Below are 19729 nucleotides of genomic sequence, written 5' to 3' on the forward strand. Positions count from 1 at the left end.
TCAAGGAGCTTCCAAGTGGTCACCTGCCCAAGTTGCTGTGCAAACATTTGAAATCTCCAGTGTCTCTACTGCTGTAACATCTGAGGTCAAGTGACACATAACTTGGTTTCATCAGGTTTCTAGTGTCTTCAAAATTTATCAAGAATCTTTAAATTGTGTCAGTTTTGTACGAATGTGGATCCTATCTCCACGCATTGAATTTGGATTTCTGTTTGGTACAGACACTGGGCTGCGGGGAGTTAAAGTCTTCAGGAGGTGAGGTCTCTAGGTTCTCTTCGTCGCTTGCACACAAGGTGGCGTTGACGCCGGCACCCTCTGTGGTGTGGGGCCCGCGTTTCCTGTGAACGAGGGTGTTCTACACGAACACAACGCAGCCAGCAAAACCAGGGGCCATGTGGGCACGCCACTGCCTTCCAGCCCTCAGACTCCACTCAAGGTCCACTGCTCATCCAGATACGTTCCTTCCGGCAAAGAGCCCAGTTCATGGCTCTCGTTCTGGGTCCTTGCAGTGGAAAATGGTTCCTTTCAGTGGAAACGATGTTTAGAAGCCAAGGTCAGGGTGCCTTTTTCGCGTGCTCATTGCTGTGGGGACATCACCACTCCCAGGCCAGTGTGTGAGTGGTGCGAACTGGGTGTGCACACGTGTGCGCGCACACACACGTACACGTTCATGCACGTGTGGACATGTGGACAGCTTCACTGCCACGTTTCTAGCTCTGCCTACGTTGAAATCCATGAGTTCACACTGTCTCCAGTTTTGGTTCTAGTAAGAAACCACACCACAACTGACACAAGTCACAACCGTGTTATGCTCACAGACACTCGGGGCTTTGGGTTGGCGCAGTGGGGTTAGCTCGTCTTTGCTGAACGTATCTGGGCCCTTAGTGGAAGAGGCGAACGCCGGAGGCCAGCATCACGGCGGCCTCTCCACGCCACGTGGCTGGCGGCTGGAAACCCACCGGGGCCGCTGGCTGAAGCACTCACACGTGCATGGCTCGCCATGTGACTAGGGTTTCCTCACATCATGGTGACTGGGCCCAAGAGCAAGTCCCAGGACACAGGCCTGGCCTTGGAAACCACACAGGGCGTTGCTTCCACCACGTGTTCCTAGCCAGGCAGCGGCGGAGCCCAGACTCGGTCAGGTTGGGGTGGAGGCAGGGCAGCAGGTCAGGACGCGGGCAGCGGGGTGGGGTCTAGACTACTGCTCTCTGTAAAGAATTTGGGGGCCATGTTTTAAAGCTCCTCAGGATGTATTCTGATTCCCGCCCTTGCGGTACTTGTGACTCCCTTTCCCCATGATGAGATCTGGCTCCCAGGTTACCTGGTTGATCAGCATCTGTGAAACAGGGCTCCCATCTCTGCCTCCACCTCCCCTCTGTGCAGAAGCTTCCTCTCCCTGCTGAGAGCTGGGGCCCCACATGGAGGCTCCCCCTCCCCGCCAGGCCACCCCCGGTTCCCCTATCCGGGCCTGATGCCTTCCTGGTGCCCCTCAGGCACCCCTCTGACAGGTCTCCCCTTCATGGATGCCTCCTGTCCCTGCTCGGGCTCTGGCACTCCCGGGCCGGTCCATTTTCGTCTGTGTCATCAGGTAGATGATGACATGTAAACTGGCGAGATGTAAATTCCATCCTTCAGTTCTGAGAAATTTCATTGATTTTTTTTAATGCTTTCTATTTTTTTCTGTTCTTTCAATATGATTGCCATTCAGATGTCAGAGCTCCTTGGCCTTCACGTATTCATCTTTTCTTTTTTATTGGGCTAAGCTAACTGCTCTAACGGCCCACCCCTGAATCCCAGTGGCTGAACGTATGGAAGTTGACTTCTTGCCCGCATGAGGTTGTGTATGTATTCCTGCTTGTACGGCGGTCCCAAGGAGTGAGTCAGAGACCTAGACCCCTTCTGCTTCTCACGCCACCATCTTTGTCCCCTGGGCCCAAGGTTACTTCTGAAGGGAAGGAAAGACCAGGAAGGCGTGCTAACGTCAGTGGCTGGAGAGGTGCTCACGCTCCTTTGACCAGAGCCCGTCCATAGCCCCACCTAGAGGCCGGGGCTGGACGTGCAGCCCAACTGGGCAGCTGCTTCATGCCTCGGGCCCACTCCCTGCCGCCTTCTGGTGTCCGTTTCTGTGTTGTTTGCTTGCTTGCTTTTTAAATCGACTTTCTGGGAGATTTTCTCGATCTTACAGGTTTTTGATTGAGTTTTTCGTTTCTTCTGTCATATAATTTTCAAGTTAATAGTATCCTGTTTGTGTCACGGGATCGTTTTCTTTCATCTGAGACGATTAATGATGGGTTTTGGGGGTGTTTTTTTTATTTTTTTAGCTTTTTTCTTGCACTATTTGTCTCTTCCATGTTCATTTCTCTTTGTTTTGGCTTCTGTCCTGTTAGAAGTTTGTGCCTGTAAATCCTGTGTCCCTTGCCTGTGAGCTGGCCACTTGAGGGGGCGTTAAATACTCACTGACAGACTGCACCCCAGTGCGCAGAGCTGCCAAGGTGGGTTTCGCCATGGTTTGACCTTGCTGGCCGTTTTATCGGGGACCCTGAATTGGGATCTTTTTTCCTGTTCCTTAGAGAATAGCCTTCCAGTCTCTTCTGGCCTGAAGAGAGCAGATTTTCTTGGAGTCGAATGTAGAAATGAAGTTAGACCTTTACTCAGTCCCTCTGTCTCTCAGATACTCCCAACAACTGCACCGGGCATCCCCGAGTCCAGAGCCTCTGCTCTAGTCCACCTTCTCCAAGAGTAGAAGCTTCTGGTCTTCAGCGGGGTAGGCGAGGGCAGTCGCTAGGCACCCAGGGACTCGGTCGCTCTGGAAGCGGATTTTGGCTGATCCTGTTTGTTGCCCCGCTCCCCCAACCCCAGAAGTTGGGGAGGCTTTGGGGGGCAGTGCTGGACAGCACACACGGGAGTGGTCAGGTGCCCGGCCTGCTCGTGACTCCTCCCGCCATGCTCAGCTTCCAGAACTGGGTTTCCTCTCCAGTTCTCCTCTTATTGGTTTAGTTTTTTTTTTTTTTAGATTCTTTTTCTTGGGAGAAAGTGGAAGTGAATGTTTCAGTCTGCTGGTTTTAATCAGAAGACTCTCGGGACTTGTTAAGTGCTGCTTTGCAAGCTCGCTCTGAAACGCAACCTGTGTACCCTTGCCCTCCTGTTCTCGGCCAGCGTGTGTGGGATCTCACCGGCTACCGAGCGGTGCCACGAGGGGCGTGCGCTCAGGTGCCCGGAAAACGGCCACAGGCCGTGCTTCCTCAGTTTCTGTGTTGGGGTCTGTGCCTCTCTTCGGCTTTCGGCTCAGAGTCGCGCTCTCTGAACTGCTGCTCTTTAAGAGACCAAATCATGTGTCGAACTTCTAGGCGGGACGCGGCCCGCTGCCAGCGGTCAGCGGGGAGCTCTGAGGACCGGGGTGTTGGCCGCCAGGTGCGAGGCCCCGGGCACATTCTTTCCATTGCTCGGAGGCCTCTCCCCAGGGTCACTGCATGAGTCGCCTCTGGCGCAGCCTTTCTTGGTCTTACCTGTTCCATGGAACGGTGTTCTCTCATCTCATTGGACCGAAGGGAAAGGCGAGGCGGCAGCAAAGCAGGTGATGCTCGAGGGCCTCCCAGCTGGATCTGTCTGAGTCGTTTTTAAAGGGATACACCCCATTCCCTAGTGTTATCCGGGGGACGAATCTGGGTTTTCACTTTGGTTCTCCTAGAGCAGGAATCGGCAGACTACGCCTGCAGGGCCAGAGGCAGCCACCTGCTCTGCACAGCTGGTGAGCTAAGAATGGTTTTTATAGATTTAAATGATTGCAGCAACAAAAAGAATATTTCACGACACATAACGAGGGTATAAAATTCAGATTTCAGTGCCCGTTAAGTCAGGTGTTGTTAGAACGCAGCCACGCCCATCTGCTCACACATCATCTGTCACACGCTCACGCTTCGAGGGCAGCGTGGAATAGTGGCAGAGACCTCACTACCTGCAAGGCCTAACGAGTTTACTCCGGCGCTTTAAAGGAGAAGTTTGCCAAGTAGCATCTTAGAGGCTCAGGCCTCCCCCGTGAGCGTTTCGTCGTTAGCCAGAGGCGCGGGGACCAGCAGAGTCAGCGTGATGAGCTCTGTCTCGACACTGGCAGGAATCAGACGACGGGACTGGTCAGATTGGCGAGGCCTTCAGGGGTCAGTTCAGTAGTTCCTTGGAAATGTGAGCAAAGTCAGTGTCGCGTTTCCTCCCCGTCTCTCTGAGACTGGGACAGAGGCCCCGGGCTGGGCAGCCAAGGAAGCGTTCCTCCGGAAGTGAACTGCATTCCTCCTCCGGAAGTGGACTGCGTTCCTCCGGAAGTGGACTGCGATGGGACGCCTTCGTCCCTGCCTTCTCCCCGTCCTCTGCCCTCCAGCCCCTTCCCGTCCCATGCAGGCCCCGGGTGTGTGCCTGGCTAGTGCTGGGTGCAGTAAGTCGCAGCAGGGAACTTGGGGTCGTGCTCCTCTCTTGGCCCATCACAGACATTCTGTCACTCGTCCTTATTTTGAGAATTGACAGAACTGCTGTCACACATTTTGCAGATGAAAACGCCAACCCAGGGAAACCCTCTTACCCAGGCCCTCTAGATGGCAAGTCTGAGTTCACAGACCCCTGCGTGCCGGCCCTGAGGACCGCCTCCCTTACCTGTGTGTTTCTACCCAGGGCTTGGGACATGCTGGGCCCGGAGACTCACGAGCAGGGCCTGAACCAGTCAGCCACATCAGTTACAGACAGTAGGGACCACAGCACAGAGGCTTGGATGGTACCGACCTGTGGTTCCTGGACAGGTCCTGGCAGAGCCCTCAGGGCCCTAGAGCTGATTCAGCCCTGCCCTCTGAGTCCATCGAGGGAAAGGGACTGAGCAAATTGGGGTAGAGCTGGTGGCAGGTGCCAGCTTCCAGCCCCGTGCTGGGTCATGGCCCACAGGCCAGCATGGACAGGAGCCCTTGGGAGGAGCCTGGTTTGAGGGTCAGGACCTGGATCTGACACTGTCCTCTGGGCCTGCCACTCTTCCTTTTTCTGAAAATAAAAAGAGGTAGTTGAATAACAGTGATAAAATCAACACCCAATTTCAGCTTGAACACAGCCGGTTCCTTTATGAAAGGGGGTGAGGAGGGGCAGGTGACATGCTTCTCAGGCCTCAGGTTTCAGCAAATCTATTCTCCCTTCTTTGTAGGATGGACAAGACGACCCCACTGGTCAACAAAGGCCAGCCGAGAGGACCTGGTAATTGTTTCATTTGGGACTGGGCTCTGTTTCTGCTTGTTTCATGGAGGCAAAGTGGGAGGCGTTTCCAGCCCAGTGCGGCAGCCCTGTGCAGGGCCAGCCGTCCTCCCCGCGGCAGAGCCTCTGATGCTCCTGCTCCTGGGGCCGCCCTGCTCTGGGACCTACAGCCCTGTCCCCTTCTGCTGATGGGGGTGGGGCGGTACAGAGTCCCCTGGGGATCTAGAAGTCTGCAGGAACTGGTCACATCTGTCTCACTGTGTGACACCTGTGCACTCTACAGAGGTTACATGGAAGTCACAGATTCTTTGGCCTTTGAGGGACTTGTCCCTCAACAGGTGAGAAAATCTTAGGAAACTTGCCTTTCAGACCTGATACTATGGCTTTTGTATTAATCGTTTGTGTCTCACGGTTATGACTGAAGGGGCATATTGTGAGTTGATTCATTTTGGTCCTAAAGCAGTGGATCTCTCTGGAACAGAAGCTCTGGGTCCTCTGTCCAACACCGCGGCCGTGCAGCCCCCCGCGCCCATGCCCAGGAAGTCACAGACAGTAAGTGGATGAACCCTCCTCGTCCTGCCTCTTTGCTCTGGCCATATAAGCTCTCTGCCGCCTATTCCCCAAGGGCTCAGAGGAAGCAGATCTTCCCTCTTCCCCTGGTTAGGGAGTGGAGTGGCCTCTTCCTGTACCCAGGACTGATCTGGCAGGATGCGACACCAGAGCTTCCAGCAGGTGGGCTTGGCCCTCTCTCCACAGCTCCAGGACTGACGCCTTGTGCACACCAGACTCCAGCCGCCATGTTCCCCGCTCTCCAAGGCTGGGATATCTTCCTTTCCTTTTCTGGCCCCTCCCAAAACTCCCTGCCCCTGTGGTCAGGGCCCCTGGGCCCAGTTCTCTGCCCATGGGCCTCGCCTCCCGGCCACGCTAACCTCTGACCCCTCCTCCCCTCCCGCAGACCAGGCTGAAGCCGAAGCGGGTCAAGGCGCTGTACAACTGCGTGGCCGACAACCCAGACGAGCTGACGTTCTCCGAGGGCGACGTGATCATCGTGGACGGGGAGGAGGACCAAGAGTGGTGGGTGAGTTGGGGTCCGGCCTGGGGAGGGGGGCTGGGTCTCTGCACACCTGGCCTGAGGGGTCTCTCCCCAGGTGCGCCCTCCCTGCCCGGGCGTCCTCAGGCTGCCGGCCACTGTGCCCCTTGCTGGCCCCAGATATCTCTTACATGAACTTCCACTTCCGAGGGGGCCTGATTGGTCCCTGCAGCGGGGTCCTCTCTTATTAGGGTTGGCAGGCCCCTTGGGCTGCAGTTTCCAGAGCATGCTCGAGGGTCTGAAATGAGGCCCGAGTTCTAGCCGCCCCCCAACCCCGCCACTGCTTGTGCATGCCAGTTTGGTGGGGCGCAGCAAGTACGGGGGGCTGAGCCCAAGGGCAGAATCCCTGGTGTCAGTGTTGGTCCTGAAATGCTCAGTGGTGTCCAGGTGGGAGCCGGAACAGGGTGAACGTGGAGCTTCCCCTGGTGACCCTAAGAACCCAGACTCAGTACCTACAGGCTAGGTGACTTGGGCAAGTTGCTTATGTCACTAAGCCTAAGCCACCCTGTCTGTGAAAGGGAGGTCACCATGCCCTGGGGCAGAGATTATACAGCAGGCCCCCAGGGACAGGCGGCCATTATAAAATGAGGACAGTAGGCGTAAGTCACTTGCAGAAGTGTATACGCAGAGCATCTGGCAGCATCTGCGCACAGTAGACACCAAGGACCCGCTCTGCGGCCTGAGCGGAGATACAGGTAGTTTATGGCAGTTGCGATGGTGCAAACAGGACCTTGTCAGCGGTGGGGCTTGTTAGTCGCCATCACCAGGAAAGCTCCCACCTGTGTGGGCTGCAAGTTCCCGGCCTCCAGGGCCTTTGTGAACTCAGGGCCTGTCACCACTGCCTCTGGCACGGCAGGTTTCCGGTGTCCTCTCATGGTCTCTTCTCCTTGGGAGATTAAAGTGTCTGTTGGTCCAGTGCTCCCTCCTCCGTCTGCTTTGCTACACACAGCACGGGCAGCAAAGGCCACTGCTCCTGGCTCCCAGGTGCTGGCAGGCTCGCTGGGCCTCTGCTCACCGACCTGCTGCGTGGCTGGCTGGGTGAGGACTGAGGATCCGTGAGGACCTAAACTCTTCCTCCCCGCACCCCGACTGCCCGCACGCCTCGACACCTGCAGCAGGTCTGGCTCTCACACTCGTATACGACCCACCGTAAGGATGGGGCACCTGCCTGACAAAAGGCTTAGGCATCTGGAAAACACCTGTACTTTTCAAACCAGTGGAAAAATAGAAAGGTATAAAGAAGAAAGTAAACGCTACCCATAATCTCAACCCTCCCCTCCCCCCCCAAAAAAATTTATATTTTGGAGATTTTCTTTTAGACTTTATTTACCTGCATAATTTGTTGAGATCATACTTGATGTATGACTTATATAGTTTACTCAGAGCAAAATTAAATGGATTTATTGAGGTGCTCTAAATGCTTGACTACAATTAAATGGGGCCAAGTCACCTTTGCCACTTTCTGTGACTTTGCAGCTCACAAACTTCTGACACTCAGTTTCTTCATCCATTAAAAAAAAAAGGGCAGGGGTGGTGGTGGTCAGGTAGCTGTCCTGTGTGCCCCAAGACTGCCAGGACTCAGAGGCCAGCTGCGTCTGTGCAGACACCTGACACCCCTCCTGTGGGCGTTCCTTACGGATCGTAGGCTCACGCTGTTTGATACGTGAGTGAGAGAGAAAAGGAAAAACAGTTTAGACGTGCCACCCAAGTGGTTTCTTTCTCAAGAGATTCTTCTGAACCACTTTTTTTCTCCAAATGCTACAACACCCTACAAAGTTTCCAACACTTGGAATTTTTGTAACCTGAACTCTTACTCATTTCAGATCGGCCACATCGATGGAGATCCCAGTCGCAAAGGAGCATTTCCTGTATCTTTTGTGCACTTTATTGCCGACTAAACTGCTACCGAGCAAAAACACTTAACAGTTATGATGTTCCTGTTTCGTTATTGGTACCCAAACTCTCGCCAGAGAATCAGTTTCACGAATTGTACGGTAGCTCACTTTCTCAAATGCCACTGTTCTGTTTTTAAAACTCAAAGGCAATTTATAAATTGTTTTTATAATTTTTGATTTTCATAAAACATTGCTATACTTTTGTTAGGAAAAACTGAATTTCCTAAAAGGTGAACTGAAAAGTCGTTTTAACTACATAATCAAGATCCTGAGTCTATAGAATTAGTTGACCCTAAAAACATTTGAGTATTGGAAGGAATTCTTCCTGCTTCCCTTGGCCCATTTTCGAAGTCGGTGACCTTTAGCATAATTACTGTTTTAGGAAGTTAGTAAACTGTTGCCAGCCTGGACTTTCTAGACAAAATGCTATCGGTTCGCCATGACAGACTTTTTTTTAGATATTGTTCGAGATTTCCTTTGAAATCCACCCAGTGTTTACTTAAAGCAACTTGGAAATGTACACATTCGCGTTGTACTTTCCAACTAATTTGTGAGGTTGCAGCTCTCACTGTATTCTGCATGTATGTGTAACCTATTGTGAGCAATCCTACTTAACAAAACTGCCAATAGTTTGTTAGGGCAGACGATAATAGCAGATAATTCAGTTCCAGGTGATATAAAACTGCATTTCCTGAATTTGGTTAAAAACTAAGGATGATGGATTGCAAAACAGTTATTTAAACTCATTGATATGCTTTAGGTGTTTTTGGAGTTTGCCTCACAGGTAGAGTACCACGGCACAGACCCTGCTGTATGACCACCTACTTCCTGTTTCCTGAGTGTCACACTGCCCTCCCTTCCTAGCTCATGAGAATGTTTACTCAGCTTAGTGTCTTGTATTTATATAATATACCAGCAGTAATGGTAGTAACACTGTTTTGAAATTTAATCTGTCCATTTGTTTGTCATCAAGAGCATAGCAGAAATCTGTAGGTCCCAGGTAATGAGATACTCCAGGAGACCCGTTTTATGGTTGATGCCCCATCTTACCATTCTTAAGCTAACGGGGCTGGGGGGAATAGGTTGTGTATGATACAATCAGAATTCATTAGTTTAATGAACTTGACCGTCATACCTCTATTTAGTCATTGTGAGCCTAAGTTCATAGGAGGAATATTAGAAATTTTGGCACTCTTTGAGAATAGGCATTTAATGCCCACTTGGATTTTGACCAAAAGTAAAGGAATAAATAAGTATAGGCTTGGAAAGCAAGGTGGTGATGCTTTTATTGCATTTGCTATGATGGTACATTTGATTGAAGCAGCCTGTCTTTATTATGCAAGACTCTTGTAAGTATAGAGTTTTTGTTTTTTTTAATTGCATTGTATTTTTTGTTGCTATTATAAAGGAAGACAGAACAAACTGGAATGTTTTACGATGTTGTATGGCAACTGCTTTTTGCCTTTCAAAGTTCCGGGTAAAAATCTGTAATTAAAGTCTTTTTTTAAGCACTACATCTATTTTCACTAATGGTTAATTTGTTTCTGAACCCTTCATTTAGTTAATTCTCTCATAGGTTTAAGAAAGTAAACAGATGTATTTGGCACAGTGCACTTATTATGTATATTTTAACACAGTCCCTCCCCCCGCCCCCCCATCTGTATCTTATAATCAGTCTTTTGACTTCTTGGTGCCAGCTGTATAAGGAATTAAAGTTGATTCATATCAACATTTGAACCCCACTCCCAGACAAACCTATCAGGTTCACTGGTACATAAATATCTAGGAAATATTTTTCCAGTCTACAATTTGGTGGTGCTATTGTGCAGTAATTAATATGACTCTTGCCAGAGGAGAAATTATATTAACTTCCCTACTAATATCCTTTCCTAGTTATTTGCTCTTTGCAAATTAAAAGAAAAAAAAGCAACTGAGAGGAAAGAAAACACTGTAGATATCTATTTATATTTCAGGTTTACGTTTCATGAACTTAGCTGCGGGATTCTGGCATTTGGTGTGCCACTTCCATCAGATCTGACTTCTAGGGATGACTCAACTATGTGCACAGGGTGATGGTAACTGCGTGATCTGTTAGGCGTGGGTAACGCAACATGCAGCTTGGAATGCTATTTGAGATGTATGATACTCAATTCACTTACGTGATTACTTTGGTCTAGTTGCAGCTCAACTGTATATATTGTATAACCCAAATCAGTTATTTTCATTGTCCTTCATGCAGTGATTTATAATTAGAGCATGTTAATTAAATTTACTCTCGTTAACTAGTCATTTGACTAGAAAAAAATAAAGTACTTTTAAATGGACATGGTTTTATTTTTAATGTTTTTAATCCTCGAAGCATTGTTAAAAAGTCCTTTAAAAAATACACTAGCCTACTGTACTTGAGATTCTTTAAATACTATCAGTTGTAACATGAGCAGCCATCTTTTAAGGTTCTCTTAATGCTGATAGATATTGTGGTTTACCAGCTTGTTATCCTCAAAGTTCTCCTGTGTCTTGAGTTGGGGGTGTCACTGTTTCAAACCAGCATGACCCGGCGGTCCCCAGGCCAGAGCTCTGCCTGACTAGAACTCGGAGCCAGAGAGACCATGTCACCAGGAAGTGCTACGGAGCGGACTCCATTAGTCTTCCTCAGAGGTCTCACTGCTTATTACTGAGAACGCTTCTGTGACACTTAAGGGGGTTAATCTTGTGTTTAAAAGTGACAAGTGAGGTTTCTTTTTTAGTCTCAATAGGTAGATAAGTTCATTGAAAGTTAACTCATTATTAATAAGACACATTTTAATAGAAAAACAAATGATTGATGTTTTATACATTGTATTTTCTTCAGAAAATCTAGAGCAAGGGATCACTTCATATTTTCATAATAGTTCAACGTTGCAAATTGAAAACTACAGAAAACAGGTGTCACGTGAGGTCGACTTCCACTTGACTGTAGAATTTAGGACTTCTCAGATGTCAATACAGAGTCAAAGGCGGTGGATAAAACTTTGCAGATTGCTTGCGCTTGCTCCTACATGAAATGAAAAGGTACAGTAAGAGTTCATGACTCTCTTCCTGAACTTAACTTGACCAGAGAGAGAAATCTGACCCTCTTAACATCTCTGGCCCTACACATCACCAGTTCCGAAAGGCCCGCAACACAGCCTGCCTGGGTCACACCTGTCCCCGTGCTTCCTGCTCCCTCTGGAGGACTGCGGGTGGGCAGCACACAGGACTGTGGCCTTTTGGGAGGACCATCACAAGTCAGTAAGGACGACGATGTACAGAGGAGCAGGGTGCCTCTGCCCCTGGAGGACACAGCACTCTCCCTCACCCGCTTTGTGTCTACCCCAAACCTCTGACTCTGACACATGCGAGTGCTGCCCTGGCCCAGCCAACAGCCCCCAACCTGCAGTGGGTCTGGACAGCTGGCTGGCCTTGGGCCCGCTCCTCAGCCATCGTACTACGCCAGGTGTTAGATACAGAGTGGACAGCATCTCTTCAGCCTTTGAAAAGACTATAATTGGTCCCTGGTTTTGCCACTCTGTCTGATAAATGAGACCCTATCTAAGGGACCATGACAGCTCACCAGGCTGCTGCACTGATAAACCCACAGGCTGTACTCTTCATTGCTGGCATCTGTGGTCTTCAGAGCCAATAAGCTTTTTCCTGCCCCCAGACCATCATCGTAACACACCATCCGGATGATTAAATACAGAGCATGCCGATGTAAAACGTCCTGCAGAGGTCAGGAAGAGAAAGATCATGGCTCATATAGGTGTTTCTCCATTCTGATGAGATTTTCCCATGCAGATTTATTGTGAGGCTTTAGACAGTGTATCTGTGCATCTGGGAGAAAGTAGTTTTACAGGTCGTCACCCAAAGGGATATTCTAGTATGCTCACTAGATAATCTCAGTTCATGACCCCGTTCCCCATGCCCAGCTTCCAAGCTGGCAGCTGCTCTGAACTGGCGTTGGGATCCCTAAGCTGAAATGCACTGGGCCAGCAGTGGGGCACTGGCGTGGGCCCGACCACACAGGAGAAGCAAAGGGACGCTCCCATTTCTCCCACCCTAAGAAATAGGTCCCTTCTAAGTCCAGCTGCCAGGAATGTTTACAAACCCACTGCTCTGCAAACAGGAACAGACCTAATTGCAGGTGGGCCCTTAATTCCCCAATACCGAAAACATTTTCTTCTTAATAAATTAAGTTACTTACATACTGATCTGACGTTGATACTTTTATACCATACTTGGAAACTCCCATAATAAACTCTTCCTCCAGAGGAACAAAAGGCAACTTTCCATCTTGCTTTAAAATAAAAATTACATGACATACATTCAAAAATTGTTATATTAAGTCTAGTCAAATTTTAATATCTGGCTATCACAAACCCTTTAAAGAATGTAGCAAACATTAGCTTAGCAAGAATTTATCTCCAAAAGAGGCAGAAAAATTTTCCCTTATTTTTATTTTTACAATCAACAAATCTGAGCAAAATGCAGATCAACAGAACAGATGTACTGTTCCATCCCTTTGGGATTAACCCTAATTACAAACAGATACTTCTCATAGATCCCAGTGAAGTTAAAATATTTACATTGGAAAAATAAAGGTCTTCACATACTCAAAGGTTATACTAATGTCAACACGTGAAACATCAGGACTCGGCACAGGAACCATTTTCTCAGCCATTTTCCGTGGCACCCAGGTGTTGGATATGACTGGTCTCCCCACAGCCCAGCGCTTTGGGTGAGTCAGCTGCTCGACGAGTGGCCACTCTGCTCTCAAACTACCATTCAGCATTTTGAGCTATTCAGAAACAAGTCAAACTGCTGACAACCGATGGTGACACCCGATGATCCCCGGCGGATTACCCGGCTCTGCGGATTACCCGGCTCTGTCCCCTACGTCAGAATACCGCCTAACCTGTCTTTTAAAGACTGCTGGCAATCAGTAGACGTTCCATACCATAACTGTTTTTGTGGGAACGCTGCCTACATTAACGAGATTACAGTAAACATGCTACGTCCACCTAATTCCAGGTCCTCATGATGCCGTAGGAACCTCTTGCCAATCATTTCTCACAGTTTATTTTTATTTATTTAATTGTTATTATTATTTATGCCTACAGCACCTGGTCTTCCTAGGTGGTCTCCCATCCAAGTACTAACCAGGCCTGACCTTGCTTAGCTCCTGAGATCAGACATTGGGCTTGTTCAGGGTGGCAGGCCATAGACCCTGGACCATGGCTCCACTGGGGCATGAACCCAGGACCTTCTGCATGTAAAGCAGACGTGCTAACCGCTACACTATGGAACCACGTCCTTCTCACAGTTTAAAGCAATTCCAAGGATCAAAAGACAGAATAATAGTAATGGTATTGTCAGTAAATTTGACAAGGCCAAATTCTATGGCGTTAGGAGAAGTGTAGCTGTCCTTATGAGAATGAAAAGAACCCTAATGGACTTGGGGTGGGGGAAACGTTAGCAATCTTTCAGTATAATACCGTATGCTTAGATTAGTTGTTGCTTGCACATTGTTGGAATGACCTTAGATTCCAGACTAAATGCTGGAATACTAATTGTTTTAGCCCTGACCACCAAGAGTTCTCTGGTACTCCATGATCTTATTCTCATCCATGAGATCATATTCCCTTAGAGTGACCCACACTCTGTGAACTGGTAAGGGCCACCTCCCACAGTCGTCACATCCCTTCGTGAATGAACATGCAATCCCACGTTCTGTCTCCTTGACCCAGATGCTTCTGAAACCCACTTCACCTCAATTCCTATTGGAAATAGTATGAATAAAAGGCATCTTAAGTCAACACTGCCAGAAGCCAATTATTCCAAGAGCTAAAAGTCGTTCAGCGGAGACACAGTGGGCTTTGCCAGACTTGTATTTAAGGACCAGCCTATGGTGTGTGAGCGGTCTCTACACAGCTTCTCAGGCTAACAGGGCGGTCAGGCCCAGAAGTAAAAGTGCTGTCTGAAGGAGGGAGCCATGCCTTTCCAGTACAACTCATCCCCACGGCGCCTGCGCCCCCCACGGCCACGGCGGGGGAGAAAAGCATGGCTTCAAGACGAGACAGACCCGGGGGAGCACAGCATTCTCCTCGGGGGAGCACAGCTTTCTCCTCGGCTGTGAGTTTACACTCTAGAATCTCATGCAACTGAGCTTTTTTTTTTTTACCTGAGCAACATCTATGTAATTTATCAGGTCTAGTGGCCCTTCAAGATTTTTTCCCTCAGAGAGTTTCAGCTTCTCAATGGCACCAACATACTTTATTCGAAATTCTGCACAGGTATCTGAATTACTGTTGCTTTGTCCTAAAGGTAAAAGGAAAATTGTGATAGCAAGGCTTCAAAAGAAATGGCTGCATTACAGGGTGTCCTCAGTCCCTTTCCAAATAGGAAACAGACTGTCATCAGAACTTAACCTGTAACAAAAATAAAATCTTCTAAAATAGAAAATGTTTTGATGTAATTGAAAAGAACTTAAAATTTCACTAACCTTTTCCTCAGTGACTCAGAATATGCTAAATATAAAACTAGGAATAAATCAAGCATTACTGTGCTTCATTTCAAAACAAAATTAAATTGCCAACTAATGATGGAGCACCTTTATCATGCGTAATGATACTTAATTAGTTTTTGGTTTCTTCCCCGTCGTTAACCATGTTGACATTTAACTTTTCTGATTCAGGAAACCTGACCTACCTCTACTGGTCACCCAGAAAACACTGGACAGTTTGGAACAGTATTGGACAGGAAGTCCCTTCGCATAACAGGGTAACAGGCAGAAGAGCTGTGTGAGCTATAAAACCCAGCCAATACAACCCAAAGTCACCACAAAGTACTGACAGTATCTACCGCAGCAGGGAGATACTATGGGATGACATTTAGGTGATGTTTATGTAATATAAAGATGCCCAGCCGCATTTTTAATATTTTAAAGGCATCTGAAGGTGAGATAATAGACCTTACGCCCACTAGCTTCTCTTTTACATCACGTGCTTCCTTCTCTGCCCCGCCGCATTACCTTTACAGACTGACTAGTCTGTGACCCTACAGGAACAGTGGAGGCATTTTAGACAAGGAAATGAATACACTGTATTTCCAATCAGACACTGGCTGATAGGTGGGTTAGAGCCACCTTTTAATTTCTAAACAGCTACTCATTTGGGTGGCTGTGTAAATGTTTTCAAGTGTCTGTGACAGATGCCACCCTTAATGCCATGCGCTCCTGATGTTTACGACCTGCTGTATCTGGGTAAATGGCCCCTAATCCTTTATATCAGCAAGACATCTGTCCTATACTCCATCAACAATGAGTCCAGTATAATTCATGCTCTGCCACCCCATTTCTTAAAAAGCTATTTTGAAACTTCTAAATTGTTACTACGATGTTTTCTGCATGTTTTTGCTCTAGGACCCATTAAGAGTGCTTTGCCCACATGCCAACCTCCAAGGAAATGGGTTTCACCAGCCTCTCCACACCGCCAACCCACGTTCCACCAGATCTGCAGCCATTTCTAAACTCTGGTCAAAAGGCAGAGGAGAGAGAAAACCCAAACACACAAGGGCCTGAGCACCTGGTAAAACTACATGAGCATCAGCAAAGGCCTTCGGCGACAAACGAGCCCGCCCGCCTCCGTACCTGAGCTTTTGGTGGACTCTGTGTCCAGGCTGGCCACAGTGCTGGATCGAGAGAGGCCCCCAAGGCTGGAGTCCACAGACTGCAAAATAACAAACAAATCAAGTGCTATCCTCCCTCAAGTTCTCTGCCAAACATTCAACTACTTAACTAGAGTTGAATCAATACATTTAACCCCAACTGCTTTTCCCATATGACAGAGTTGTAGAAATGCGATGCCAGCATTCCCAGTCTGAATCAAAGGCAGTACCTCTGTCTCCTGATAAGAAACCAGATACTTAGATGTGAAAATCTACACCTTATTTTCACGTTATCTCCACTGAACCCAAAAAGAACCCTGTGCACAAAGCAGGCAGGGAGCATTATCTGTTTAATAAATGAGCACAGAGACAGAGAGGTGAAGTGATTTACCCAAGGTTATACCTAGTAAACACCCCAGATCTCTAATCTAGATCTCCTGATCTCCATTCCAGTGCTTCTGCAATTACTCCAACTAGTACCTGGCCCGCAGCAATAAACAAGCTGACTGGCGGGGTGTAACTATGTGAATTGCAAAGAAAAACCAACGAAACTTAAGCAAAACACAAAGCATCGTACATGTTAGTGAGAATCACTTAGGCACGTACACCACAAACCCTAGAATTCAAGTGATTCAGCCCCTTAATTGCATGCAATTTCCATCACGTAAAAAATTTCAAAATCAGTGTTTGTTTCAATGAGACCGGTTATAGGTCCTGTCCTACTCAGGTTAGTGGATTTAAGAATTTCGGAAAAACTACCAAAACAAAATAAAATTGAATCAAGCACAGAATGTGTCTCTAGTGCAAAAAATGCATGTTAAAAACACACCTAGTTTGAAGACTAGCAGCAGGTCTGCCATGGTTAGTATCCCGCATGCAGTGTCAGAGGAAAGGCAATTCTCACTGCTTTACGACTCTGGGCCCAATTCCAGCCCCCTACCTTGCTCTTAGTACTGATTTCACTGCTTTGGGAACTGCTACTACTGTGCCGTTTTTTGCCTTTCCGGAACATTTTTCAGCATAGCTTGATCCAGAGGGGCTCCCCTAGAAAAGGAAATGCTGTTTAGTTACACCCAGAAAAGCAACTTTAAATCACTTTATGCATAACAAGAATAAAAAGTCACCAATGTCTTCCACGTCCATGGTATATTCCTCTTACTTACAAATACTTTTCACTGACCACAAAATTTGGATGCTATTCTTTTTTTCATTCTTTTTAAATTATAAAAATCTAACCCAAGGAACCAAAAGGGGAGAAAGCTTATCGTAACTAGAGGTGTAAAAAGCCTTGTTCTCAGAAGTGACAGATAACATGTCATCTAGTTCTCGAGATATTCCAGCGCCTTCTCTTTAATCGGTTCAAGACACTGAGATTCAGTTACTATCTAGGGTTCACATTCTGAAAATGGTACGGCTTATTATAGAAGATGTACATACCTCCCAGAAATGTGCATTTTTCTCGAAGTCCTGAACCATCTTTAGGTAAAAGCCGCTAGGTGCTAGCACTGACCTCCTCACTGCAGCAAAGCCAGCGGAGGAGGCTATCTTAAGTTTCCCAGAGTCGGTCTTACATACATCTTTTTTAAAGTAATAATTAATGCCTTGGAAACAAGAGTCATCCTTGCCTGTTTATGGGAACACCTCTATTATACTTGGGAAATTATTAACTAGCCTGCATAACGTTTCATTGTTCTAGTATTTCCAAACACATTGTCTCAGTGTATCCTCACAGCAACCTGGTGACACATTCGTTTTTTCCAGATTTTTTCTAAGGGTCTCTTCTGTACCAAATACTATGCTCGGGGGTCTAGGCCCCCACCCTCAAGAAGCTTCCAGAAGGCAGATGATAATCTGCGTTTGATAGATGAGGGAACTATGACCCATTTTTCAAGAAGATTTATGAGTAAGACAACATAATAGATTTTTACCAAAGATCGGATTCTACAGAGGAAACAAGGGAATCTGCTTACGATGGGATGAATACTATTTTATCGTCTTCAAAGGTTCCACAGACAGTCTGCACACATAATTTCCTTTCATGCTGACATGGTCAATTCTTTTCTGGAAAACGATGGACCTGATGAAAGTCCAGGCCCCAAATCCACGCAAGTGCCAAGATCCACTGAATACACCACCTCAACGGTCTCGTTTTATCCTCATCTTTGTCTCTAAAGGGGCCCCACATCATCACTAGACCATTGCTGTATATAAGTACATTATCTGATGGAAGTGGTAGACCCACAACCCATAAAAATGCACAAGGTGTGGTGTGCAATTTTCAGGAATTCACGTCCCAGCCTGACTGACTCCTTGCCACTTTAAATCTACCACCAAGCTCCAGCTAAAATTTCTTTTAAACGCAAATCTGATGCTTAAAATTTTCCAGTGGATCCAAAAAATCAGAGATAGGAGTCAAAGCTCTTCACCAGGACACGCAAGGTTCTCCGTAAGAGGCTCTACCTACCTCTCCAGTCTCATCTTCCACAAGGGCTTCACAATTATTCTCTAAGGAATGCAGAGCTGCTCCAGGTCCTTAACATCCCTCTGCTCCACGTCTCCATGCTTTGCCCCCACCATTCCTTCTGCTGGAATGTTCTCCCATCTTTTACTCACCTTTCAAGACTCAGTTCAAGCTTCTCTTCTAGAAAGCCTCCCTTGGACCTCCAGTTTGGGTTAAGGGATGCTCCCTCCACAACTTGAGGACACCAACGTTCAGGGCATTAGTCTACTACTGTCTACATATGTACTCTCAACTGTGAGCTCCTAGTGCGGGTGGGATACTGGTCTCTGTCTACCCAATGCCTGGCACAGCCTGGCAGAGGACATGCTTAATGAACTGGAGAACTTTCTTGGGAGATGACATCCAAAAAACAACTCCTGAACATCTGAACATCTACCATGTGCCGCCCAGTGCAAGGTGCTCCATATACCTTTGACAGGCAAGGTTGCACTATTACGGCCCCTTTCAATGTGGCAGCCAAAGCGTCCCACCAAGGCTACCAGGCTAATAATAGACGGGGCCAAGTTTGGAACCTAGACAGACCTGGCTCCAAAGCTCTTTCCAGACCTCACCCGGCTTCCCAAGTATCCTCACTGTTGTGTTGTGCCTGCCACGCGCAGGTGCGCAGGGTGACAGTAAACAAAACAGACACAACCTCTGCTACGTGTAGTGTAAGCTGGGGTCTGAAGCCCTGGAGAAACCAACAGGAGCCAGCACGAAAACTGAGTGCTCCTCACTAACCCACAAAATAGAGTCGGACAGGGGAAGCAGCCCCGCGGTGTTCCCGCTCCCGTCGCCCTTCAGACGGGAGCCATCCACACACGACACCGTCGTCACCGGAGCTGCATCCCAGCCCGGACAGGAATCGGGCACTCGGGGAACTGCATCCTCCCGCAGGCCTCGGCCTGCTCCTCGGCTCTCACCGCCCGTTAGGCGCAGCCTTGGGGCCCGGGTTTCCGACCTCGGGAGGGCGGGTCCCCGTGGAGACCGCGGCGCCCGCGGCCCCACCCATCCGCCCCACCGCGGGCCTCCCAGCCGGTGCCGCCCTCGGGGCCCGCATTCCTGGACAGGCTCAGCCCAGCTGCGGCCGGGGCCGGGCACTCACCTCACAGCGGCTGGCCCATCCCCGGGGTCGCCTGCGGCCGGGGTCAGACACCCACCGCCCCCGCAGCCCGCGCGGGGGAAGCCACTCCCGTTCTAATTCCAGCGCCAGCTTTTCCGGCCCGCTAGCCCCGCCCTCCGGCCCCGGCCCCGCCCCGAGATGTCGCGCAGGCGCATTCCTGACCCCGCCTGGGTAGTCGGACTCCGCGTAGGAAGGAACCTCGCGAGCCGGGTTCTCCG

At 48.5% G+C, this 19729-nt stretch overlaps 2 protein-coding genes across 4 annotated transcripts in view; one reads left to right on the forward strand and one right to left on the reverse strand.

Annotated features, from left to right (window-relative positions):
- Positions 1 to 10529, forward strand: part of ASAP2 (ArfGAP with SH3 domain, ankyrin repeat and PH domain 2) — a 93732-nt gene extending 83203 nt beyond the window's left edge. The window contains exons 25-28 of the mRNA XM_025045790.1: positions 5174 to 5223; positions 5684 to 5772; positions 6176 to 6298; positions 8134 to 10529. Of these exons, the coding sequence (XP_024901558.1) occupies positions 5174 to 5223; positions 5684 to 5772; positions 6176 to 6298; positions 8134 to 8208 (337 nt within the window). The 3' untranslated portion in view covers positions 8209 to 10529. The remainder of the gene's footprint in view (positions 1 to 5173; positions 5224 to 5683; positions 5773 to 6175; positions 6299 to 8133) is intronic.
- Positions 10530 to 10986: 457 nt separating this feature from the next.
- On the reverse strand, positions 10987 to 19627 carry ITGB1BP1 (integrin subunit beta 1 binding protein 1). Of its 3 annotated transcripts, none has more exons than XM_006910222.3 (7): positions 19494 to 19627; positions 16829 to 16932; positions 15872 to 15950; positions 14405 to 14541; positions 12428 to 12520; positions 11798 to 11947; positions 10987 to 11239 (listed from the first exon to the last, which is right to left on the reverse strand). In XM_006910222.3, the coding sequence occupies exons 2-7, from the start codon at positions 16898 to 16900 to the stop codon at positions 11168 to 11170; spliced, it is 603 nt and encodes a 200-aa protein (XP_006910284.1). In that variant the 5' UTR covers positions 16901 to 16932; positions 19494 to 19627; the 3' UTR covers positions 10987 to 11167. The 3 variants fall into 3 exon arrangements, with proteins under 3 accessions (XP_006910284.1, XP_006910285.1, XP_015443673.1); XM_006910223.3 differs by lacking the exon at positions 19494 to 19627 and adding an exon at positions 18502 to 19347; XM_015588187.2 differs by lacking the exon at positions 19494 to 19627 and adding an exon at positions 18353 to 18473.
- Between the last annotated feature and the right edge of the window lie 102 nt (positions 19628 to 19729).

Source organism: Pteropus alecto, unplaced genomic scaffold, assembly GCF_000325575.1.
Source record: "Pteropus alecto unplaced genomic scaffold, ASM32557v1 scaffold61, whole genome shotgun sequence".
NCBI lineage: Eukaryota > Metazoa > Chordata > Mammalia > Chiroptera > Pteropodidae > Pteropus > Pteropus alecto.

Bases quoted from the DNA above. Each gene is read 5' to 3' on its own strand.
- ITGB1BP1 (XM_006910222.3), bottom strand. From the start codon at position 16,900: ATGTTCCGGAAAGGCAAAAAACGGCACAGTAGTAGCAGTTCCCAAAGC. The intron at 14,542-15,871 runs GTACGGAGGCGG...TTTTACCTTTAG, and splicing joins AGAGTCCACCAAAAGCTCAG to GACAAAGCAACAGTAATTCA. The intron at 11,240-11,797 runs GTGAGCTGTCAT...CATTTCATGTAG, and splicing joins TTTATCAGTGCAGCAGCCTG to GAGCAAGCGCAAGCAATCTG.